This window comes from Falco rusticolus, chromosome 18 (assembly GCF_015220075.1).
Source record: "Falco rusticolus isolate bFalRus1 chromosome 18, bFalRus1.pri, whole genome shotgun sequence".
NCBI classification, from domain to species: Eukaryota; Metazoa; Chordata; class Aves; order Falconiformes; family Falconidae; genus Falco; species Falco rusticolus.
The window spans coordinates 5,663,790-5,676,727 of NC_051204.1; the positions used below are offsets into that span (position 1 = coordinate 5,663,790).

General features: G+C 52.1%; 1 protein-coding gene and 1 pseudogene across 1 annotated transcript; one reads left to right on the plus strand and one right to left on the minus strand.

Annotated features, from left to right (window-relative positions):
* Nucleotides 1–4,659: 4,659 nt before the first annotated feature.
* On the minus strand, nt 4,660–4,967 carry LOC119158962 (annotated as a pseudogene).
* Nucleotides 4,968–5,311: 344 nt separating this feature from the next.
* LOC119159055 lies at nt 5,312–11,080 on the plus strand. The gene is given in 4 exon segments (XM_037411570.1): nt 5,312–5,383; nt 7,357–7,509; nt 7,867–8,240; nt 11,011–11,080. Coding segments are annotated over 4 exon segments (669 nt in total).
* Nucleotides 11,081–12,938: the final 1,858 nt, after the last annotated feature.

The following is a 12,938-nucleotide window of genomic DNA, read 5'->3' on the forward strand; positions in this document are numbered from 1 at the left end:
TTTTTGATTCATTAAAGTTCTGCTGCATCCCATACTATGCCTTATTGTCATCATTTTCTCTGCAGATATCCTGCCAACATGTCCTGGGGAAAGATATGTTTCTTAGGGGTGGTCCTGCTGTGATTTTTAACAAGGCTTGCTTTGAGTGTACTTAGCGTGACCCTCTGTTATCTGAACTTCTCTGCCTAGCTGAGGCTGGAAGAATTACCTCACACAGTTCAACAACCATAGCTCTCAAAAGCTGCTTCTGGGTTTCCCACCAAAGCATTAATTTCTCAACGCTCATCAAGATGTTTACTGCAGCCTTTCATCCCCAAGCAAGTGCTCTAGTCCTCTCTCCATCCTGTCCATTCTGCACTGAACTCACTCTGCTTAGTCAAGGTCCTTCTTGCATTACAGCCCCAAAGATGACATAGTGTTCTAGATTGTGTCTGGTGGGTGCTGAGCAGAGTGGGATGATCATTCCCATCAATCTCCTGGCTACACCTCTGGTCATATAGTCCAGGATCTTGATGACAGCCCTTGGTGTCCAGGAACAGTGCTGAGTGCCACACCTCTTTTGATGGGATCTCTGCAAAAGCATCTTTTCCTGGCCCTGCTTTTGTGCTGTTGCTTAGCATTGGCTGAAGGATACGTGGGGAGACATAGCTGGTTGCTGCCAAGCCAGTTGTTGATCAGGGCTCTACCTACATTTTTATTGCCAGGTGTGATGTTCTACAGCATGTCACAGCTCTTTCATCATTTTTGGTCAACCATTCCGTGGTCATGTCCTGCCTGAGCCTCCTTCTCCAGCACAGCAGCAACAAGGGGAAGAGGAATTGCTACCCCCCATCGCCCTCATTTTTCTTCACCCCACCTGAATAATTCCCAGACGCCTGTGGGGTTGCTGCCCTCCCACAGCCTAGGCTCCTCAACTGACATCAGCAGTGGCCACACACATCTCTGAAGCAAGTGCACTGATGCCAAGAAGGTATATCTGGGCAAAGGCTCAGCAAAGCTGGGCCTGATGGCCATGGGTCTGGAGGAGTCATGGATGACTTCCTCTCCTGAAAGTGACAGTGCCCCCAACAGGGCCACTATGCTGTGTCCCTCCGTCCCCTCCTTTTGTGAGCAGTAAAGGCTCCCCATGCATCCTCGGGACTATGCCCTCATCACCCTTTGTGCTGCAGCCTCCACAGAGGGAAGGACCATGCAGATGCAATTAACAACTGTGCTTGCTGTGGTTGATATTGTCTGGCTGCCAGGTGATGGGGATTCAGTTGTAAGTTGAGTTAAGACAGACAATAAATATTGCAATACACCCATATCAATTGGTTGTCAATAGCTCACCTCTCAGTGTCTGTTATGGGTCACAGGTTCTCCCGCTTGTCTCAGCTACATTGGACACCAGCTGTTGTAGTCGTAGTCCAACTCAGCCTCACAGCAGGTACCAATTGTTGCAGCACAAACAAACTAGCTGGCTGCAACAAGGCTTTACCGTGGGTCAGATTCTACCATCCATGCTGTTTCTCCTTACTCCAGAAGTCAGACCACACCACTCCTCCTCCAACCAGCCTCTCTCCCACACGCCTCAGGGCTATTTAACCACTTAGCAGGATGAGCTGCAGCTGCACATCGTCCATGACAATAACCCACTGCCTTTGAGGCAAGGCCACAGCTGCGTATTATCAATGATAACCAACCCACTGCCTTCATTCCTTTACAGAGGATGTGACAACGTTCGCCCTCCCATTTTACCCACCAAAACTGCATGTCCTGTGCAGGTTCATTGACTTTGCTTCATTTCATGGCCAATCCACCTTTCAGAAGAGTCAGAATTATTCTTTTGCCCTTCTCAAACACTTCTGCTTTCTTGACCCACATGATGGGGTAACTAAACAGCAACTAAACTGACAGCCTTCTTGCATGGCCCCTCAGCAGTTGTCTTCCCTCTCAGTTCACGTGCATACACAAGATTCCAGTTTAAAAGTGGGCTCACCATCCCCCTTCCCCTGGTCACACAGGAAGAATCAGAAAGGGACATGGAGCGTGGTCCTGGTCTTCCTTTCCCCCTGACCACAGCAGGAGGGGATTGGCTCTGTGGGGCACTCTTCACAGCTGAGGTGTTGGCCTGCGAAGACACGGAGGGAGAGAGATTTTCTTCAAAATTTCAGACAGGAAGATGCTCTCTCCACAGTTAATGTATCTAAACCTGGGCAATATGTTGCTGCCAAGCTGTTAAAGTATGACACAGGTGCATTTTGGACAACCATATATACAGAGCATTATCTAGACCTTCAGAGACCTTGTTGTCATTGAGATCATGGTAGATGACTTCCAGCACCACTAATTCTCTCAGGTACTTGATGCCTTCCTAAGTGGTAGTCCACCTTCCTTGCTAAACCACAAAATCTTCCTTGAACAGATATCTTGCTCTCACACTTGACAGGAGATGCCTCCCAAGACTGTATTTCATTGCCTCTTTTCCAATTCCACAATCAGCTCCCCAGTCCCTAGCGAGGGATCTCAGCTGTTGGGCTTCCTTACCTTCCAGTTCCTGACCATTGACCCCACTCTCCCAGCACTGGAGTTGCCAGGCAGTCATCTGCTTACCTGTCTGATGCCTGTACTCTCCACCAGAACTCTTTCCACCAGAACTCCCAGGTTCTCTCAAGGTCAGGGACTGGGTACTTCGTCTCTTGAGTGATTTCTCTCACTTCTTCCTCCCATTTCTTTGCTGAAGTACCTGCTTACCCATCAGACTCTTCCTCCTCCTCACTCCCTTACTAATCAATGACATAGACCCATTGACTTCATTGTCTGCTATTTCTTTTTCACTACTGCAGCAATTACTGTAGGTGGTGTTTGGTTCCTTGTCTCAACCATGGTGTTCTCAGGTGGGGTTTAAGTCTCTGCCTCAACTGCCATGTTCTTAATTGTAGTTTGGATGCCTGGCTCAATCATGGCATTCTTGGAGGTAGTTTGGGTCCTTGTCTTAACCACTATCCTCTGATAGTACTGAATCGTGGCTTGACAGACTCACTGCAAGCCCCAGTACCACGCTAAAAGCAGCTGGTTTTCAAGCAGTTGTCACCCAGGGAACAATCACCTCAGGGCATGTTTCACTGTTGCTGCACCCAAAAGTTGCCTCCTCTTACACCAGCCTGACATCAGATTCTGCAAACCCCACATTAAGCCAACAGTGTTAATTAGGTAACATTAAATACCTCACATTAGGGTGAATAAGGACCTCAGGAGCCTGCACAACGAAACAACTCACAGCAGTCCTAGACTGGAAGAGGGTGTATTTCCTCACCCTCTCCGGTAGATAGCTCCCCCAGCACAGTAAGGGCGTCAGTGCCAGGGCAAAGCCATAGTCTTTGGTTCTGTGAATGTATTCCCAGGCTTAGCAAAATAAAGAGATAAAGGGTGCAGCAAGTGCACTCTTAAACTCACACAAAAGCATGCCAGTTAGTAACTACTACAGCTATACCATGCTCAATTCGAAACTGCTGATGTCCCGAGTCCCATGGTGAACACCAAAAAGATTGTGGTGAGTTGACCTTGTCTGGCTGCCAGGTGCCCACCAAGGCGCTCTATCACTGCCCTTCCTCAGAGAGAAAGGGGGGAGAAAATAAGATTAAAACCAGATGGGTCGAGATAAAGGTAGTTGAATGAAGTAAAGCAGGGAAAATGTGTGGAAATGAAGCAAAGCAAAAGGACTTATTCTCTACTTCCCATCAGCAGGCAATGTCCAGCCACTCCTGCGAAGCAGAGCACAATGCACTTAGCAGTTGTTTCAGAAAAGAAACTCCCTAATAATGAATGTCCCCTGATGCTCACTGTTCTTTCTCTTAGAATGTATTGCTGACCATGATGTCATATTGTATGGACTATCCCTTTGGTCAGTCTGAGTCAGCTGTCCTGCCTGTGTCCCCTCCCAGTCTCTTGTCCACACCCAGCCTACTTGCTATTTGGGGAATGGGTTGGATTGACAAGGTTGCTGCTTAGCAAACACTGTCCAGCAAAACCCAAACCACGTATGTGTTCTCAAGACCATTCTACCAAAACTACAAAGAACCAGGTAACTGGTTCTTAACAAAACAACTTCAGTCAATCCCAGGAAGACCCTCTACGATGCTTCTAGTAATCGCTTCACATTTATTTCCAACAGACCCCTCACAGAACCATCCTGAATGTGTTGGGAGATCATCTGCCTGAGAAAGATGACACAGAGACATGGGCTGGGATGCAGCGGAACTTTAATGAGTCAAAAGAGGGAAATAAGGTCACCCTGAGTGAAGGTCCCAGTGCAGGGAGCACCAGGGGCAGAAAGGAGTCTGCAGCCCTCAGCTAGGCAGAGATGCTGTCAGCTGTCCATCTGCCTGCCCACAGAGGGAGCAGGGCCAGCTGGCCACCCCCCAGGCTGCCTTTCTGGTACTCGCAGCTGAGGAGACCACAAGAGAACAAGGACACAGGGCGCAAAAGAAGAGTGGAAGCACGTGAAGGGCAGACACGGGCTGTGCTTTCTGAGAGCCCAGGCTGGCCTTGTCCTTTTGCAAGGGGTGCTGGGGTTGCTCAGCCCCTCTGGAAGCAACAAGCCGATGCTCCGTCCCCAGTGCGGTACCATCGTGTGGGTCCCTGGGTGCCATTCTAACCCAGGGCCATGGCCAGCAGCTTTTAGCAGGGGAAGCACCTCCTGCCGCAAATGCCGCTGCCCAAGCCAGAGAGGCTGAAGCCCCCGGAGTTGATGGGCACTCCCTCAGAGCTGAGGATGCTGCCAACGGCAGCAGAGGTGGAGGAGCCCACGGCGGTGTTCTGCGGGAAGGAGCTGAGGATGGGGCCGGGCAGGGTCACCACCACGGCGGAGGGCTGGATGAAGACATTGGATGTCCCTGGCACTGCCTGACACAGGGCTCGTTGCAGCTGTTGGCCAGCGGGGTCGGGCCGCAGGGCCGGCAGGGCATGCACGGGCTGTAGCAGGACATGGCTTGGGGCTGGAGGTGCACCTGGGAGAGAGAAGCAGGGGAAATCAAAGCACAGAGGATGGTTGAAGAGCAGCCTGTCACCCTACAATGAGGGAGACCCCTTCCCTCAGAGCAAAAGTGCCCCACCGACACTGACAAAGCCCAGGGAGGTCTCAACCTAGCTCATAGCTCAGGAGACCCCTCAGCCAAATCTCAGCCCTTCTCCATGCCACACCTTCTGCTCCTTTTCCCTCTCCCATGGCAAGCAGCCTCAAAACACAGCACAGGACAAAGGGTAGGTATGTGCTGAGAAATCCCAGAAGAGGAGGAGGCGGAGGAAGAGGAGGTTAAGAGTCAGGAATGGGATGAAGACCAAAAAGCGCCTCAAACTCACCTTGTTCACAAGGAGACGGAGGCGAGAGGAAGTGGATGAGAGAGTGAGGAGAAGGGCCTGCTTTTATACTGCTTCTGCACCGCCCCAGGCGCACAGTCACTGCACGCGGGCAGTAATTTTCCAGGCAGGCTCACCTCCAAAGCAAAATGTCCTACCTAATGGCACATGTTGTGTTTTGGTTTCCGTCAGTGCTGCCATTTCATTTCCTCATTTCTGACATGCTTGCTCTGCCGTGCAAGTGCCTTTCATGTGCTGGGATAGAGACGCCCAGGGGTGTCCTGGGCAGGACTGTGTCAGCGTGGGCAGAGGATGGCTCCTCAGTGGTGGAGGAGTCCCGCGCAGGCAGGGGATGTTGGCTTGGGGCAGTGCAGTGCGAGTGTTTGCAGCTCCCTTGGCAGGAAGAGGCCCAGCTGTGCTCCACGCCGCACGTGTCAGCAAGCACCCGCAGACTCCTCGTTTTAAGGACGTGCCGTGTGCTTCTCTCTCTTCCCTCTGCCTCCGCTCGCTCCCACGGTCACTAGCCATGGCGTCTCCAGGCAGCCGGGCTGTGCCAATGGTTTCAGCCGTGTTCCTCTTGATGCCCTTTGCTCTGGGGAGAACATTTGCCAAGCTGCCCGAGTACGCAGGGCTGGTCTTCGGAAAGCCAAAGCCCACCTGGTGTTCCATCAGGCAAGGCACGTGGAGGGCACTGAGGAGATCTTCTTCCACACAGGTCAGCAGCAAGGCTTGGCCAAAGTCAGCTGCAGCGCTGAATGGGGCAGCTTCACCGGGCACAGGGGTTACAGGCAAGGCGGAGGTGCTGCGGGGGTTCGCGGCCTTGGTCTTGACTGGCAAGAGCTGCTGTCGAGGGACCGGGCCTCTGCCATTCCTTGGCAAGTCTGGGGCAGGGAGAGTCTTACCCACAGTCGAGGAGGATCCGGTGTGGGGACATTTAAACCGATTGGAGAGACACGAGTGCATGCCACCAGATGCCTGCATACCCCGTGGAGGGAGAGGAGGGGTTGCAGAAAACGTGTCCCCACCGGCTGGGGCTCCTCCCTGGCCGTCAGGCGATACACCTTCTCTTGGCATTAGTGCTTCATCATGTCGTCTTTCCAGGCCCCAAAGGCCTCCTCACCTTGGAGCACAACCCGGCACCACTGGAGAGGCAAGGGAACTTCCCCCAGCTCTCCCAGGGGTGACGGCTGGCAGGACCCTGCCGTGCCACGCGCGTGGGGATGCTCAAGGAGGGGGTGGGCTCGGAAGGCACGAAACCAGCTCTCAGACTACATCGAGGAGGTGATGCTCTTCCCTGCCCCTGCAGACATGGAGGCAGCTGGGACGCGTCCCAGGAGGGCAAGGCGATGCCTGCAGTAGGCAGGCTTCCTGTGGATAGACTCTCCCTACCCACGGCCAGTCACACTCTAATTTTGGGTTGGCGTGTGTCAGCCCTTTGGCACGAGGCCAAGCCAGGAGCGCGGGCTGCCTGCAGGCCCGTGTCCCATCAGGGCTGAGGGCACTGCTTGCGCACCCCCAGAGGCTGCCACGACAGGGGTTGTCTTTGCCAAGGAAAGCAGCAAATGTCTTCCAGAAAGGCAAGTTTTCCTTGGGCGGAGCCATTTGAAACCGGCCGCGCAGCCCACCTGCCGATAGAGGCAATGATCAGCGACTGCTGGCGCGAGCAGAGGGGCAGGGAGGGACAGTCCTGCCCAGGGAGAAGGACGCGGCCTGTCCTCATTTGGAGAAGCTTTGGGCACTCAGGGGAGGACGGCATTGGTGGGAAGACATGTGCACCCTCCTGCACAGGGTTTTGGGAACAACCTCACTGTATCGCCTGAGAAGATGTCCTCCATCTGCACAGAGCCCTCCCGTGCTCAGGGGCATGTCTTCTGGCCATGTTGACATGGTCCTGCTCAGGAAATCCTTGGGCTCCTCATCCCAATCTTCAAAAGAGCCTCCGTGCCCTAGTGGTCATGTCAGAAATGAGGAAATGAAATGGCAGCACTGACGGAAACCAAAACACAACATTGCCATTAGGTAGGACATTTTGCTTTGGAGGTGAGCCTGCTGAAAATTACTGCCCGCGTTGCAGTGACTGTGCGCCTGGGGCGGTGCAGAAGCAGTATAAAAGCAGGCCCTTCTCCTCACTCTCTCATCCACTTCTCTCGCCTCCGTCTCCTTGTGAACAAGGTGAGTCTGAAGACCTTTCTCCTCCTCCTCCTCCTCTGGGATTTCTCGGCACAGAGCTGCTGGTTTCTCCTACCGTGGGTCCTGGAGCAGCTTTCATGGCACAGGGAATGGGGCTGAAGTTGTGGCGTGGGAGCGGCTGGGTCTCGGTTGAGGTGTCTCCTGAGCTATGGGCTAGGTGGGAAGGTGCCTGGGCTTGGTCCCTCACGGCAGGGCACTTTTGGGCCATAGGGAAGAAGCAGCCCCTGTGCCTCCCTACACAGCCGCCAGCTCTCGTCTCCAGCTCGTGCCTTGGCTCCCTCGTTGTGGTATGACAGGCTGCTCCTCACCCAGCCCCCATGCCCTGCTTCTCTCTCCCAGGTGCACCTCCAGCCTTGAAGCATGTCCTGCTACAGCCCGTGCATGCCCTGCCGGCCCTGCGGCCCGACCCCGCTGGCCAACAGCTGCAACGAGCCCTGTGTCAGGCAGTGCCAGGACTCCAATGTCTTCATCCAGCCCTCCGCCGTGGTGGTGACCCTGCCCGGCCCCATCCTCAGCTCCTTCCCGCAGAACACCGCCGTGGGCTCCTCCACCTCCGCTGCCGTTGGCAGCATCCTCAGCTCTGAGGGAGTGCCCATCAACTCCGGGGGCTTCAGCCTCTCTGGCTTGGGCAGCGGCATTTGCGGCAGGAGGGTCCTTCCCCTGCTAAAGCTGCTGGCCATGGCCCTCGGGAAGACCATCCTCTTGTGTCTCCTGTGCTGCAAACACCACAAAGGCCACCTAGGAAGCACCTTCTGGCCTTGTTCCCTCTTCGGGCAGGCAGATGGACACCTGGTGCATCTCTGCAAGAGCCATTGGGCAGACATGAATTCTGTTGTTCCCTGTGCTTGGGCCTCCACTCACACAACCCCACTTCCTTTTTTTGATTCATTAAAGTTCTGCTGCATCCCATACTATGCCTTATTGTCATCATTTTCTCTGCAGATATCCTGCCAACATGTCTGGGGAAAGATATGTTTCTTAGGGTGGTCCTGCTGTGATTTTTAACAAAGGCTTGCTTTGAGTGTACTTAGCGTGACCCTCTGTTATCTGAATTTCTCTGCCTAGCTGAGGCTGGAAGAATTACCTCACACAGTTCAACAACCATAGCTCTCAAAAGCTGCTTCTGGGTTTCCCACCAAAGCATTAATTTCTCAACGCTCATCAAGATGTTTACTGCAGCCTTTCATCCCCAAGCAAGTGCTCTAGTCCTCTCTCCATCCTGTCCATTCTGCACTGAACTCACTCCGCTTAGTCAAGGTCCTTCTTGCATTACAGCCCCAAAGATGACATAGTGTTCTAGATTGTGTCTGGTGGGTGCTGAGCAGAGTGGGATGATCATTCCCATCAATCTCCTGGCTACACCTCTGGTCATATAGTCCGGGTTCTTGATGACAGCCCTTGGTGTCCAGGAACAGTGCTGAGTGCCACACCTCTTTTGATGGGATCACTGCAAAAGCATCTTTTCCTGGCCCTGCTTTTGTGCTGTTGCTTAGCATTGGCTGAAGGATACGTGGGGACATAGCTGGTTGCTGCCAAGCCAGTTGTTGATCAGGGCTCTACCTACATTTTTATTGCCAGGTGTGATGTTCTACAGCATGTCACAGCTCTTTCATCATTTTTGGTCAACCATTCCGTGGTCATGTCCTGCCTGAGCCTCCTTCTCCAGCACAGCAGCAACAAGGGGAAGAGGAATTGCTACCCCCCATCGCCCTCATTTTCTTCACCCCACCTGAATAATTCCCAGACGCCTGTGGGGTTGCTGCCCTCCCACAGCCTAGGCTCCTCAACTGACATCAGCAGTGGCCACACACATCTCTGAAGCAAGTGCACTGATGCCAAGAAGGTATATCTGGGCAAAGGCTCAGCAAAGCTGGGCCTGATGGCCATGGGTCTGGAGGAGTCATGGATGACTTCCTCTCCTGAAAGTGACAGTGCCCCCAACAGGGCCACTATGCTGTGTCCCTCCGTCCCCTCCTTTTGTGAGCAGTAAAGGCTCCCCATGCATCCTCGGGACTATGCCCTCATCACCCTTTGTGCTGCAGCCTCCACAGAGGGAAGGACCATGCAGATGCAATTAACAACTGTGCTTGCTGTGGGTTGATATTGTCTGGCTGCCAGGTGATGGGGATTCAGTTGTAAGTTGAGTTAAGACAGACAATAAATATTGCAATACACCCATATCAATTGGTTGTCAATAGCTCACCTCTCAGTGTCTGTTATGGGTCACAGGTTCTCCCGCTTGTCTCAGCTACATTGGACACCAGCTGTTGTAGTCGTAGTCCAACTCAGCCTCACAGCAGGTACCAATTGTTGCAGCACAAACAAACTAGCTGGCTGCAACAAGGCTTTACCGTGGGTCAGATTCTACCATCCATGCTGTTTCTCCTTACTCCAGAAGTCAGACCACACCACTCCTCCTCCAACCAGCCTCTCTCCACACGTCTCAGGGCTATTTAACCACTTAGCAGGATGAGCTGCAGCTGCACATCGTCCATGACAATAACCCACTGCCTTTGAGGCAAGGCCACAGCTGCGTATTATCAATGATAACCAACCCACTGCCTTCATTCCTTTACAGAGGATGTGACAACGTTCACCCTCCCATTTTACCCACCAAAACTGCATGTCCTGTGCAGGTTCATTGACTTTGCTTCATTTCATGGCCAATCCACCTTTCAGAAGAGTCAGAATTATTCTTTTGCCCTTCTCAAACACTTCTGCTTTCTTGACCCACATGATGGGTAACTAAACAGCAACTAAACTGACAGCCTTCTTGCATGGCCCCTCAGCAGTTGTCTTCCCTCTCAGTTCACGTGCATACACAAGATTCCAGTTTAAAAGTGGGCTCACCATCCCCCTTCCCCTGGTCACACAGGAAGAATCAGAAAGGGACATGGAGCGTGGTCCTGGTCTTCCTTTCCCCCTGACCACAGCAGGGGAGATTGGCTCTGTGGGGCACTCTTCACAGCTGAGGTGTTGGCCTGCGAAGACACGGAGGGAGAGATTTTCTTCAAAATTTCAGACAGGAAGATGCTCTCTCCACAGTTAATGTATCTAAACCTGGGCAATATGTTGCTGCCAAGCTGTTAAAGTATGACACAGGTGCATTTTGGACAACCATATATACAGAGCATTATCTAGACCTTCAGAGACCTTGTTGTCATTGAGATCATGGTAGATGACTTCCAGCACCACTAATTCTCTCAGGTACTTGATGCCTTCCTAAGTGGTAGTCCACCTTCCTTGCTAAACCACAAAATCTTCCTTGAACAGATATCTTGCTCTCACACTTGACAGGAGATGCCTCCCAAGACTGTATTTCATTGCCTCTTTTCCAATTCCACAATCAGCTCCCCAGTCCCTAGCGAGGGATCTCAGCTGTTGGGCTTCCTTACCTTCCAGTTCCTGACCATTGACCCCACTCTCCCAGCACTGGAGTTGCCAGAGTCTCTGCTTACCTGTCTGATGCCTGTACTCTCCCAGACCACCTCTCCACCAGAACTCTTTCCCAGAGGTTTCCTCAAGGTCAGTGGACTGGTACTTCGTCTCTTGAGTGATTTCTCTCACTTCTTCCTCCCATTTCTTTGCTGAAGTACCTGCTTACCCATCAGACTCTTCCTCCTCCTCACTCCCTTACTAATCAATGACATAGACCCATTGACTTCATTGTCTGCTATTTCTTTTTCACACTGCAGCAATTACTGTAGGTGGTGTTGTTCCTTGTCTCACCATGGTGTTCTCAGGTGGGGTTTAAGTCTCTCTGCCTCAACGCCATGTTCTTAATTGTAGTTTGGATGCCTGGCTCAATCATGGCATTCTTGGAGGTAGTTTGGGTCCTTGTCTTAACCACTATCCTGATAGTACTGAATCGTGGCTTGACAGACTCACTGCAAGCCCCCTACCACGCTAAAAGCAGCTGGTTTTCAAGCAGTTGTCACCCAGGAACAATCACCTCAGGGCATGTTTCACTGTTGCTGCACCCAAAAGTTGCCTCCTCTTACACCAGCCTGACATCAGATTCTGCAAACCCCACATTAAGCCAACAGTGTTAATTAGGTAACATTAAATACCTCACATTAGGGTGAATAAGGACCTCAGGAGCCTGCACAACGAAACAACTCACAGCAGTCCTAGACTGGAAGAGGGTGTATTTTCCTCACCCTCTCCGGTAGATAGCTCCCCCAGCACAGTAAGGGCGTCAGTGCCAGGGCAAGCCATAGTCTTTGGTTCTGTGAATGTATCCCAGGCTTAGCAAAATAAGAGATAAAGGGTGCGCAAGTGCACTCTTAACCACACAAAAGCATGCCAGTTAGTAACTACTACAGCTATACCATGCTCAATTCGAAACTGCTGATGTCCCGAGTCCCATGGTGAACACCAAAAAGATTGTGGTGAGTTGACCTTGTCTGGCTGCCAGGTGCCCACCAAGGCGCTCTATCACTGCCCTTCCTCAGAGAGAAAGGGGGAAAATAAGATTAAAACCAGATGGGTCGAGATAAAGGTAGTTGAATGAAGTAAAGCAGGGAAAATGTGTGGAAATGAAGCAAAGCAAAAGGACTTATTCTCTACTTCCCATCACAGGCAATGTCCAGCCACTCCTGCGAAGCAGAGCACAATGCACTTAGCAGTTGTTTCAGAAAAGAACTCCCTAATAATGAATGTCCCCTGATGCTCACTGTTCTTTCTCTTAGAATGTATTGCTGACCATGATGTCATATTGTATGGACTATCCCTTTGGTCAGTCTGAGTCAGCTGTCCTGCCTGTGTCCCCTCCCAGTCTCTTGTCCACACCCAGCCTACTTGCTATTTGGGGAATGGGTTGGATTGACAAGGTTGCTGCTTAGCAAACACTGTCCAGCAAACCCAAACCACGTATGTGTTCTCAGACCATTCTACTAAAACACAAGAACCAGGTAACTGGTTCTTAACAAAACAACTTCAGTCAATCCCAGGAAGACCCTCTACGATGCTTCTAGTAATCGCTTCACATTTATTTCCAACAGACCCCTCACAGAACCATCCTGAATGTGTTGGGAGATCATCTGCCTGAGAAAGATGACACAGAGACATGGGCTGGGATGCAGCGGAACTTTAATGAGTCAAAGAGGGAAATAAGGTCACCCTGAGTGAAGGTCCCAGTGCAGGAGCACCAGGGGCAGAAAGGATCTGCAGCCCTCAGCTAGGCAAGATGCTGCCGCTGTCCATCTGCCTGCCCACAGAGGGAGCAGGGCCAGCTGGCCACCCCCCAGGCTGCCTTTCTGGTACTCGCAGCTGAGGAGACCACAAGAGAACAAGGACCAGGGCAAAAGAAAGAGTGGAAGCACGTGAAGGCAGACCGCTGTGCTTTCTGAGAGCCCAGGCTGGCCTTGTCCTTTTCAAGGGCTGGGGTTGCTCAGCCCCTCTGAAGCAAC